General features: G+C 35.2%; 1 protein-coding gene across 3 annotated transcripts in view; it reads right to left on the bottom strand.

Moving 5' to 3' along the window:
* LOC136836330 (neuronal acetylcholine receptor subunit alpha-6-like) overlaps window positions 1–13,581 on the bottom strand; it is a 118,436-nt gene that overhangs the window by 35,614 nt on the left and 69,241 nt on the right. For all 3 annotated transcript variants that reach the window (XM_067100498.1, XM_067100499.1, XM_067100500.1), the window contains 2 exons: window positions 11,575–11,727; window positions 10,338–10,516 (listed from right to left, as the gene is read on the bottom strand). In XM_067100498.1, the coding sequence (XP_066956599.1) occupies window positions 10,338–10,516; window positions 11,575–11,727 (332 nt within the window). The remainder of the gene's footprint in view (window positions 1–10,337; window positions 10,517–11,574; window positions 11,728–13,581) is intronic.

Here is a 13,581-nt window from a genome sequence, read left to right as displayed (position 1 = left end):
CCAGCAGCGGGTTGCTGTGGACAGGATCTTTAGTGAATCAAGACCTATTTTGTCTGGAGTTCCACACGGTAGTGTTCTTGGTCCACTGTTATTTTTAGTGTATACAAGTGATATGGTTGTTGGCCTGGAAAACAAGATTGTTCAGTATGCCAATGATGCAACACTTGTGGGCGTAGTAAGTAGTCTCCACTTATGAGAAATGAAGCTGTCCTCAGCCTCAACTGGGACATGGACCGGATCAGGGAATGGTGTAGTTAGTTATAATGTTGCTTTCATAGGAGCAGCTCCTTTCACATGTTCAGGATACATGCCTTATCCTTTATAATGGTAACGACCATCGACTGACTAGGCCCAAGCAAACAACTGATGTTGGTGGCAGTTTCTCCCTTTTGTGAATGCTTCGCTATGTCTAATCTCACTTCAATCGTGGTGGCTTCCTTTTTCTTCGGCACTGCCATCAGAAGACTCAACCTTACCCTTGGGAGCCATGATAAAGGGCAAAAAGATACAAAGCACCATATGCTAACAACAAAAGCGCAGGCTAACATTAGAACAACATACCAAAATTGCGTTCTACAGAGTACTGACTGACGAGGTCTTCCTTGCTTACGCTGTATTACTACATCACATCAAACAACAATAACAAAAAGTAGTACCAGCTCGCATCCCATACCTATGCCGCCAGCACCTGTACCTACACCAACATTGAGTCATAACTTGGGGTGATCACCAGCACAGTTGTTCAGTACATTGCCAGAATTAATAACAGGACCTCATGTAAACAGAATGGTCATCCAGTGGAGAGTGGAGATATTTATGGCTACCAGACGACGAGGACAGAAAGTCCTGGAAAGCTCCATATACCTTTTAGTGAATAAATATTTACTGCTTGAGCGCCCCAATCCTGTTTAAATGAGGTCCTGTTATTATAGTACACACACACACACACACACACACACACATCACAGTCCCTTGGCACTCAAAAGTAATTCATTATTCTGTCATATTTTCATTACTGGCGTTATTCAGTTATTGTTACATGTTTACCCTCTTATCACCTTGTCTGAAAGTTTTTTATTCTCCATTTGAAGCAATGCACTAATCACTTGCATTCCTGTTTCCACTGTTGAAAGAATTATGGAACTCTTGTAAATTTGCCTTTTAATGACTCAATATTTTCTTCAGAACAAGAGCTCTTCAACGTCTGAATATGAAATTTCCTTTGTTTTCCTTTCTTCATTTTCCTGGAACAAAAGAAGTCAGAATCAGCAAGATCGGGTGAAATGGTTGCTACCTGTCATGCCATTCTTGGTCAGAAACTGTCTCACACTCAAGGCAGTGTTCCTGGTGCATTGTCGCGATGAAGCCATAGATCTCCACTTTGCCCGAGTTGCATGACCAGTTCCCCAGTGTTGCTATTCATTGCATCTTGCTCCTGTGACTTCTTTTTGTTCCCAGAATGAAGCAAAGCCTCAAACTGGGTACCGTTTTGCAGACGTTGAAGAACCTTTTGAAGAAAACTAGCACACAGTCATTAAATTCCATAAGTACAAGAGTTCTTAGCAAAACCTTGCTTTCAATCAGTGGAAAACACTGTTCCTAGTGAATTGCTTCAAATGGAGAATACTTTGAAGGTGATAAGACTGAAACATGTAACAATAACTGAATAAAATTCTATGACATGCCTTCCGGTTAGGTAGTTAGGAAATCCCCAGTGCTAACTATCCTATTATATATATATATATATATATATATATATATATATAATATATATATATATGTATGTATGTACTGTATAGTGTGAAAAAATTCGCAACAATTACTGAGATTATTCATTTCAACTAATATTTAGAACCATTTGTGTTGCAGTTTCGAGAAATAGAGAACTTCTTTCATTTACCTTGATGTCCGAGAGATTTTATATTGATGTAAGTTGATTTTGTACTTAAGTTTATTTTTTATGAAATAATAGTTTATTAAGACTTGACTGAAGTTTGTATATTTAGTTATGCTTAAAAACTCATTGGTTATGATTTTCTCAGAGGTGTCCGTAATCTGTTAATTGAAAATATTTCCAGAATACTTGACCTGACCAGGATTACGTAATTTCCATTCATTTCTCAGCAAACATTTTTCAGAAATGTTGGGAGCTCAAAGTGATTATGGCAAAGGAGAGAGAGAGTGAATCAGAGGCAAACGCTAACATTCTCCCCCAACCCCCTCCCCTGTCGTTTAAGCAGAAAGGAGAACTAGTTTTTCAGGTTAGAGAAATTTATTTTAGCCTTAGCTGAAAGCAAAGTCATATTTTGGAAAAGAAGTCCTCAGCAGACCTCTAAATACTTCTGCAGGTTAAGGTCAACCAAAGTGGAAATCATCTTATGCAGATGTTGAACCCAAAATTTCCTTTTTACAAGATGTTTTAATCAGTTCACACATCTTTAAAGCCACTGATCACTACCAGTTCATAGAGCAACTATTTCACACACTGCCGACAATCCGAGCGTGACAAATAAAGTTTCACACACACATATAAATTCATGATACTGCCTTGTAATATGTACAGCATTCCATGATTTTTGATAAAAGTATACTATTCTTAAATCAACTGTTCTTATTAGATAATAATTGTCCTGAAATATTGTAATGTAGTGTAGTGTCAGATCTCAAACGACGTTAACCATTATTTTAAGATAACTTAAATACCAGAGCCCAACAAAACGATGTTGTGTTTTGATTCAGATGTCATCACGAAAGATAACACATTAACAAGTTAGGGAATGGGTTCAAGAGTCGGACGAGCTTTTGTGGGAGAGAGAGAGAAAACGACAAATGAAGAGAATGTTTCATGAACTGCCCTGAAGACATCTTTGGTTCTTTGTCTTGTTTTGAAATGAGAGAGAGAGATAAAGAGTTGCCATCTACTTTGATCGTGTTGAGATTTTGTTAAGAGCTTTGTCCCAGAAAGATTTTCTGCCAAGAGCAACGTATAGGAGTGAGAACGTAAATGCAGGAGAGGGAGAGAGAAAGATTACATCATGTTTTGGAGATTGAGATTGCTCTGATCATGAGCTCCAGTGCATTAGTTTTGGCACGCCAACATGTTTTGCTCGGGAATGAGTGCCCTTCAGCCAGGTTTTTGCTTTCATAAATGGAATCTAAAAGTTTGCTCATTCTGGCTTTCAGAGACCATTCCTGGAGTCCTCTCTCTCTACTCTCTCTCTCTCTCTCTCTTCTCACTCTCTCTCTCTCTCCCTCGTTCTCTCCACTCTCTATTTCAGCAAAGAGAGGAATTATTAACATAAAATATTTGTGTGGTCACTGGTATTAGTCTTAGCTTTTGAGATCTGAATGTAGGAAAAGTGTGTAGAGAAGCAGCCTAACAAAAAGTGTTTTTGTGTATCTCAAAGCAGCTGCATTTCGAGCGGATTTTGCAAAAAATGGCAAGCTTGTGTAAAATAAAATGAATTTTACCCCGAGGTATTACCATGGTATAATAAGATATATTCCTGCGAGACCCCTTTTGCCTTAGTGAAATTATTATTGGTAAATCTTTTGTGTATTTTTGTGTGAGTGTTGTGTTTGCAATATCTTGATTTTCCACCCTTAATATATCCATGGGGACTTAACATTTGCTTAGCATTTTAAATCATTTTTGATAATTCAACATTGCCCCTACTTGATTTAATTTTCATTTACTAAAGCATTTTCTTTGAAATCTTGCCGTAATTCTTAATAGTTTAAACCGGCTTGTTTAATTTAATTTCTTGATAAATTAAAGTTTTTGTGATTTAGTTTTGTTTAATAATGTAACTCAAGAATTAATTAAACCTTTGTGTTGTTTTCAAGTAATAGTAAATTTCTTCAGATTGTGAATTCTAATTATAAATTCTGAATTTAAAAATAAATTTTTGTATTTGCCGCCAAAAAAAACGTTTCATTTAATAACCACCAGTGAATAGGATTATTTGTGTCCACGAGGCAAAGTGATAAACATGTTTTGTTCCTTTAGTTTTGCTGCGTGAATTCCTCACCAGGGAAACAGTTAAAGTTGTTTGATGGAGTGATGCCCTTTTGCTCTAGTATATTTCTTGTTTAATCGTTGATACTCACACTGGTTTTGATAAACTTAGTTTGTTTTTCACAAGATTAAATAAAATTTTAATCTTCACTGTTACCTTTGGAGGCTACTCATTCCTAATTTTTATTCCCCATGAGAAATCACGAGGTATCTGGCTGAAGTCCACAGGTAAATTTTTCCTCGGCTGTGATTAGTTGTGCTAATAGTCAAGACTGGCGCCCATCATGACAATATATAATTTGGTCCCCAGACCCACCTGAACAAAACAAAATATTACCCTGGTTTATGGTCCATACTTGGGGATAGCTTTTGATAGGAGAGTAACCACATAATTGTTTTTACAGATTGCAATTATTTAGTTGAGTAACTTAGCAAATGGCTGTTCAATGTGCAGAAGTTTTTATCCTCCTTCCATCCAAGAGTTATCTGAATCCAACCTGAAGGCACAGTGGACTGCTTTAGCAGTGGCATGCCAGGGTAATGCGTCTAGTGGTATGATTAAGGCACAAATCAGATGTATTGCAATCCTGGCACCGCTGATGGACTCTGGTAAAATAGATGAAGAGTTAGGAGAGGCACAAGAATTGTTGAATGCAGCTGAGGCAGAACCCATAAATAAGCAAGGCAAAAGAAAGAGAAAGTGATGCAGAGGTAGAGCTTAGGCACACAGCTGAAGAAGAAAGTCAGGATTAAGTTGAAAATGCACTGGCAGAAAGACAAGAGAAAACAGAGAGAAAGGAGAACCAGAAAGAAAATGAGAAGAAGAAAAAGTCGCAGCAGAAGAAGAAAGAGAAAGAGCAAGAGAAGAAAGGGAGAAAAGAAAAGGTTCAGGGCGAAAAAAAAGAGAAAAAGTTTACATGAAAGGGAGATGGAGTTAATAAAACCTCGTCCACATTACCTGTAGGTCTGTCTAACCCTAATCCAATGTAATGTCAGACCCTCCTCTATTGGATGTAGTAACTGTGCTCTTATCATCCTCTAGTTAATTCCAAAGTTTACAGAAGAAGATCCAGATGAGTTTTTTATACACTTTGAAAAAGTGGCTTCATTGGTAATAACAGATGGCCAGAAGATAAATGGTCATTATTGGCACAGTGTGCAAGGCACCTCAAACATAATGTGCTACAAGTTTATCAGATGATCCCTGAATATTACAATGAAAAATTCAGATCTTTGAGAAACCATGAAATGACTTTCTTGGATTATGCCTACAAAGTAAGAAGATGTTTTAAACGATGGTTGGAGGCTGCTTTAGTTAGATCTATGGAAGAACTTGAGGAGTTGGTAGTCCTAGATGCAATATCTTAGAGGAGTTCCTGAACACATAAGTTCCTATTTAAGAGAGAGAGAGTTAAGAAATTTGACAAAGCTGCTCCATTGAGTAATTTATAACATAATTTATAGTAAAAGGAATTTAATGTCCTTCCTTCCCACAACATAGGTTTTAGGCCTCATCCAAATTTCAGGAACATTACAACTGGGAATCCCTCTAGTGGCAATGCCAGTACAAAGCCAGTTAATGCCCCTCAAAAATCGAATGTCAAATCCTTACCATCCAGTTTCTCAAGACAGATAAAGAAGACTAATGTTGTAGTGCTTCAAGTGTAGAAAGGGGATGACACTTACAAAAATAAACGAGATTTTTTCATTTATACAGACACAACAGCAGTCAAAGCCAGTTGGTCAAGTGGTTAAAATTAAGTAACCAGGTGAAACAAACAGTAACCTTTCTTTTCAGTTGTTTGGAAGACTGAGACAGTTGGTCTTAAATTTTAGACTAAACAATTGCTGAGTGTTTATAAAGTGGAAATGTAACCTCAAAGTGAGTGGCTGAGCAGCTTGGAAGTGTTTTTAAGCCATATATCTATGAAAGAAATGCTGGCAACTCAAGGAGGAGTATGCAGGTACCAGTCAAGGTATTATGTGATTCATAAGTAACCATAGTGTGGTAGTTCATTGCTCACCCACAGCTGGAGAAGAAACTTGCAGGAGGTTCAATTATTTTGAAGGGTATAGGAGGAGAAGAGGTAACTCCTATATGCCGCTTGCACCTGTCGTGTGAATTGGTGACAGGGAATGTTGATTTTGCTGTAAAGGAATCACTAGCTGTTGAAGGTGTGCATGTTTTACTGGGTAATGAAGTTGGTGGTGCACCATTTGTTCTTTGTCCTATAGTGACAGACAAACCGTTGAGGATTAGTCCAATGGTAGATTTAGAAAGAAAAACCCCACCTGTTTCCAAGTTGGTAACTACCAGGCAAAAGTGAACTACGTCTGGTCGTGAAGGAACTGAGGATTTACCTGTACAAGAAGGATCAAGTGCAGGATCTTTGAGCACCCCTAGCTGTTCCAGGAAAGTGCCCTTCCCCATAGTGTTAGTAATAAAGAGAAAGAAGATGAGGATCCTGTTGTTCTTGAAGAGACTCAGAGTAGTCAGAGTGTTCCTGATGATAGTAGTGAAAGAGTTAGCAGATATTGAGAGTTCAGCCCCTGAAGTTGGTCAAGTGACTAGAGAGAGGCTAATGGAACTACAGAAGAAGGATACAATGTTAGTTGATTTGTTCTTCAGAGTTGTTGATCAAGAAGAGATGCAACAAACTACCTGTTATTATCTAAAGAAAGGATTGGTAATGAAGAAGCATCGACCTGCAGATATACCAGGAAATGCTGAATGGAGTGAATATCATCAAATTCTGTTTCCATATCCATTGGGGAAGCAAATGGTAGAATAGCACATGAATCTGTACATATGGGAATCAGGAAGACCATAGAGAAGATTATACTAAGTATTTTTTCTGGCCTGGACTTCACAGTGAAGTTAGCAGGTTCATTCTTATGTCACACCTGCCAGATAGCTGGGAACTGAATGAAGCCATTCAGAAAGCCCCCCTACAACCCATAGAAGTTAGAGGAGAACCCTTTAGCAAGGTGATTATAGATGTGGCTGGGCTGCTTCCTCTTCAAAGAAAGGAAATGATTATCTGTTAACATTAATGTGTCCATTGACAAGGTATCCTGAGGCGATTCCTGTAAGAAGTATAAGTGCAAAGAAATTGCTGAGAAGATGGTGAAATTTTTCTCCAAGTTTGGAACACCAGAAGTTGAATGACAGAGGAATGAACTTTAATGGTTGCTAATTGTTCCAGGATGTGATGGATCAACTGCTAAATCCATAGAAGGAGTAGGGGTTTATATGATGACATTGTCATTTATTCTAATACATGGGAGGAACATCTGAAGATTTTATATAAAGTGTTCAAGAAGGATTTTTGGGCATGGCTGGTGTTTTATCAAACCAATTGTCTGAATTTCTGAGCCGTAGTAATCCCCTGAACTGATTTTTGTAATCCTATTGTTTAAAAATGGAGAACATTTTTGGAAGGAACAATGTAATTGCAGATTATTTAATCCATAGTGAATTGTTGATTTCAAACCCAGAATAACTAATTTCTGGGGGGAGGAATTTCATATATTGACCTTGTAATATTTTGCATTCCATGATTTTGAAATGTTTACTATTTTAGTTATAATTTGTTCTGTGTAGTCCGTAATAATTAATTGAAATATCATATGTAGTGTACCTGACAGATCTCAAAAGAGTTAGTGAGTTAGATAACTTAACAGCATAATTTAGAATTAAAATGTCGTAGCTGTGATCGTGCATTTAGTCACCCAGCAACATGTGTTCTGTAATGGCATTTGAGTATGTTGTGTTTTCATTAAGATGTCATCGAAAAGATAATGACTTTGCAATGTTTCAAGGGAACAAAAACCAACTTTGGTTTTTGTCTCATTTGAAAAATGACGAATGATTTCACAATGTTTCATGTACAAATCTGAAAACCAACTTTGGTTCTTCGTCATGTTTTGTAAAATTGCACTGCTCTGATCACGAGTTGTTCTAGTGCATTAGTTTTGGCCCCAACATGTTTTGCTCAGGTAATGACGTAATTCTACAAGGGTTTTTGCTTATAACTGGAATCTAAAAGTTTGCTCATTCTGTTTTCAGAGACCCTTCATGTGGTTCTCTCTCTCTCTCTCTCTCTCTCTCTCTCTCTCTCTCTCTCTCTCTCTCTGCAAAAGAGAGAAATTATTAATGTAAAATATTTGTGTAGTCACTGGTATTAGTCTTAGCTTTTGAGATCTGAATGCAGGAAAAGTGTGTAATGGCGCCTAACAAAAAAGTGTTTTGTGAATCTCAGGCAGCTACATTTTGAGTAGATTTTACAAAAGTTTTCACAAGCTTGTGTAAGGTAAAGTGAATTTTACTTATTATTACCACGGTATAATAAGGTATATTGAGAGAATTTTTGCCTTAGTGAAATTATTATTGGTAAATCTTTTGTGTATTTTTGTGTGTATTGTGTTTGCAATCTCTTGATTTTTCACATTTTATATATTGATGATTTAACATTTACTTACTTAGCATTTTAAATATTTTTATATAATTTAACATTGCATACTTGATTTAATTTTCATTTACTAAGATTTTCTTTTCAAATCTTGTGTAATTCTTAATAGTTTAAATTTTGATTGTTTAATTTAATTTCTTGATAAATTAAAGTTTTTGTGGTTTAGTTTAGTTTAATAATTTAACTCAAAAATTAATTAAATTTTGTGTTGTTTTCAAGTAATAGTAAATTTCTTCAGATTTTGAATTCTAATTATAAATTCTGAATTTAAAAATAAATTTTTGTATTTGAAATAAAAAAAAAGTGTTTCATTTACTGACCACCAGTGAATAGGATTGTTTGTGTGCATAAGGCAAAGTGATAAACATGTTTGTTCCTTTAGTTTTGCTGAAGTGAATTAAGACAAGGGAAACAGTTAAAGTTGTTTGATGGAGTGATGCCCTTTTGCTCTAGTATATTTCTTGTTTAATTGTTGATACCTCACACTGGTTTTGATAAACTTAGTTTGATTTTTCATGTGATTAATAAACTTTTTAAGGGATCACTGTTACCTTTGGAGTAATCATTTGTAATTTTTATTGTTATGAGAGTTTAGGTATCTGGCTGAAGTGTGATAAATTTTTAATTCTGTGATTAGTTGTGTAATAACTAGGTACCTGGAACACATTGTGACAATATAAATAAATAAATAAATAAATAAATATATATATATACATATATATATATATATATATATATATATATATATATATACATATATATATATATATATATATATATATATGTTTATATATATATATATATATATATATATATATATATATATATATATATATATATATATCATAGAGTATAAATGTGTGTGAGTAAGCATACATGTGCATGTGCTTATGTGTGTAAAACTTCCATCATGGAGATAACAACTTGACATACAAATATAAACAGAGTATTTGACCAAGACAAAAGATGTAACAAAGGGTTGCCAGATCTTTAGCCGAGGTCTTTCAAGCAAACTCCATACGGTGGAACAACAGATTACCCTGAAGATGTGGTTCACATTATTATTCTGATCATGGAAATTAAGACAGGTCACAGTAGCATAGTGCAGCATTTTCTTTACATTTGCTAGATCTGTGGATCATTCCTAAGCCTACCACCCACCAACCGTCCAGCTCTCAATGAGTGCTTGTACCTGCTAAGTTCCAGAGAAAAGGCATGGGCTAGCAACCCCATTCTGAAGACTTATTGAGAAACTGGAAGGCTGAGAGTTCTGGTGCCATCCCTTGAAAAGGGAAAATGAATATATATATATATATATATATATATATATATATATATATATATATATATATATATATATATATATATATATACTCTATAAGTATGTATGTATGTATGTATGTATGTTACCAACCTATTCAGTATATGTTATATACCTATTCAGTATATATATATATATATATATATATATATATATATATATATATATGTATGTATGTATGCTTTAAAAATCTCAGTAGATGCACGTGACTTCAGTGTATAAGCAAATTCAACAGGAAAATGACAGGCAGAAGTTCAATACCAAGCTCTTTCACGTTTATTAACGCATCGCCTGGGCACAAATGTGGGATTCGCTTATAAATATATGTATGTATGTGTGTGTATATATATACATATATACATATATGTCGCATGTATGCATACATGTATACAGTACTGTTACCAACCTTTTCAGTATGATGTTATATATATATATATATATATATATATATATATATATATATATATATATATATATATATATATGTATGTAGGCTATGTATGTATGTATGTACACTGTTACCAACCTTTTCAGTATAGTGGTGGAGGAAGAGGAGAGAGGAGAGAGGTCCCATGAGAATGGTCTTGAGAAGATTTGGCGGGGGCGTTGAAGCTGCGGGATGCTCAGTATCGGTCAGTCGGAGAATGAGAGCAGTCACAGCCACACTGACTGTCACTACAATGAACGTCTGGCCATAAAACTTTACTGGAAAATGAAAAGATGGATTGTGTTATGATCTGCTTTGGATCGTTCTTAGAGCTATCTACCACACGCTGCATAAACAAAGTCTACCAAATCACGCACATACATTTTCTGTTTGTCTGCCTGTCTGTTACTTACAGTTCCTCCTTAAATACGGTGCAACATTCGATATGCTTCAGACGATAAATGTCTGGCTTTCATTCTCATTCATCAAGTGTCAATCTCTGCGTCTCACAATATTCCTTGTCGAGCCAAACATGCCTCTGGCGAGGTGCCACCGAGAATAACCGCATTGGCAGATCTGATCACTCGTAAAATATAAGGGGGACTACGCTCCTATGTTTGCTGGTAAGCTGCAGTGAGGAGGTATAAGGACATTTTCACATTTTAAAGTAAGTTTCGTTTCTTTAAATCCTTTGAAAACGATTTTTAAAGTCTAAATGGCACCTCAAACAATGTTTATGTATTTCTGTTTGGTTGCGCAAGTCAAGATTGCTAATAATTGTCCAAAAGTTTCAGAACAATTGCACTTACACTATGGGCTACAATAACTACAGTCATTTATCTTTAGATCCTCCTTCCGCTTTGTCATCCCGGAGTAAAAACAAGAATATTCCGTCTTCTTTTAGCTACCGATTTAATTCTAAAACTTTCATAGTACTTATTCCTGTGTGAGCAAAGTTGAGTGATTCACTTTATTTTTCATGAGTATAAAACTCAACTATTTTTGTCAAAGAAAACACAGATCGAGTGAAAATCGCCATGTCCCATTTTCTATATCTCTGAAAGCGTCTTACATGAAGTTATCGAGAACGTATTTTCTCATGCGCATCAATGTTCCGTTTCTAATTCTGTCTGCTTAAAAAGAATGGTCTTCTATGAACTGTTGTGGTGGGCCAATTATTTAATCTTCCAAAGGTGGTAGGAATTCGACCTGTTTCCCTTTCTAATCAAAAGAAATAAAAGAAAAAACTGATAAATGAAGCTGCATAGTATTCTACTCTGACACTACTGTATGTAACAAAGAACTCGACCTGAACAAGCAACTGTCTAATCCGAACCTATGATTGGGGTCGAAGTGGACAGCCGCGGGATAGATGACCCCAAGTGGATGACCTCCAAGATGGTCAGCAGCAGGCAGCAGCATCCGACCAAGAGCCTCTTCTTCTCTCTCACTGGCAGCAGAAATTGGATCAGCGTCAGCGCTGAAATTGCTGCAAGAAGGAAGGCCAGCCATTACTTTTGAGTCTTCGCTTTTGTGCAAATCATGCAAAGGGTAGAATGTCATTCGCTACTTCCTTGTTAGTTCGTCGGACTTGGTCAAAGCAAACGGAAGTCTATGGTGATCGTTTTATTTTTCTACTTTGATATTTGTAAACTTTAACAGTGGCATAACATTCTCAATTCGCATACGCATACACACACACATACATTATATATATATATATATATATATATATATATATATATATATATATATATATATATATATATATATATATATCTGAATTCCTTTGATAAAAGTATTAGAGGCCAGAACATTCTTAATTCGCATACACATACACACACACACACACACACACACACACACACACACACACACACATATATATATATATATATATATATATATATATATATATATATATGATTTGCTTTGATAAAAGTATTAGAGACCATAACATTCTTAATTCCTTTGATCACACACACATATATATATATATCTATATATATATATTATATATATATTATATATATATAAGATATATATAAAGACTTATGATTTGTAAGAACCTGGTATATACATATATATATATCTCTTCTGATTTGAAAAACATTTGTCTGATTGCTTTACAATTTGCCCATGCTAAGAGTGCAAAGACTTTTGATTTGTAGTGAGAGAGAGAGAGAGAGAGAGAGAGAGAGAGAGAGAGAGAGAGAGAAAGCCTGGTAATAGTTAACTAATCAATCATGCACCAGGTTCTTACAAACCCGAAGAGAGTATAGGCTACTGCTCATATGGGCCACTTGTTCAATTTTGATACGACTTCGTTCCCTGGGAACCTTTTCACAGTAATACAATTTGAGGAACTCGATTTTTCAATGACTTATTTGCAGTTTCTGTAGGATATAAGCTTTTTCTAGCGTCATAATCTTGAGAACCTTTTGTTCAGTTATACTGAAGACCATAACGAAAAATAAGCAGCAGTACAAATTCTCTTAAAAGGTTTGTAGAAGTAACAAGCAACTCATTCAAATGACTAAAAATGGTTTGCATAAAAATACGAACTCAAAAGAAGAAAACGCAATGCAAAAGGGAGCATGAATGAATGCAAATATATGTTCAATTTCTTGCCAAAATAACCTTGTTAAAAACTGTATCTGTAACCTGCTCTCTGTGAGGCGACGGCAGTCACTACCAAATTGAACTGGAAAAGAAACTTTCCATTAGCTACTCTTTCGAAAGCAAGGCAGAAATAATGAGACCAATATAAAACAAATGGAAATAAAATGTAAATAAGCCAAAGGATATCAATGACTCGGTGCACCGAGCCATTGTCAGGTATCCGTGGAATCACGGATACTTTACAATGACGACTGTTCGTCCTGGAAAGCTTGTAATCTTTTTTAATAAATAACTCCACTAGATACTATCCAGTTTCAATGAGGTCCTGTTAGTAATATATATATACTCGTATATATATATATATATATATATATATATATATATATATATATATATATATATATATATATATATATATATATAAAGGCATACAGCGGGGTCCACAAAACACATCAAAAAAGGTCATAATTTATTTAAACGAGACGTTTCGCACATGTACTATGTGCATCTTCAATCTGCAAATATAACAAAATTCGTTAAAATTTACAAAAAACTATTTTAAAAGATAAAGTTAAAAGGAAACAAATTATTTACAAAAATTAAAATTAATAAAACTTGAAACGTATACAGTAAAAAGAAACCAGTGCTGAACAAACCCTTCAAAGGAGAAGGAGAAGAACGAATGACCAAGACCTGACCCCCCCACCCTACGACTTCAGTT

The sequence above is a fragment of the Macrobrachium rosenbergii genome, chromosome 56, assembly GCF_040412425.1.
Source record: "Macrobrachium rosenbergii isolate ZJJX-2024 chromosome 56, ASM4041242v1, whole genome shotgun sequence".
NCBI lineage: Eukaryota > Metazoa > Arthropoda > Malacostraca > Decapoda > Palaemonidae > Macrobrachium > Macrobrachium rosenbergii.
Note: the sequence above shows the minus strand (reverse complement) of the source record. Positions and strands in the feature narration are given on the sequence as shown.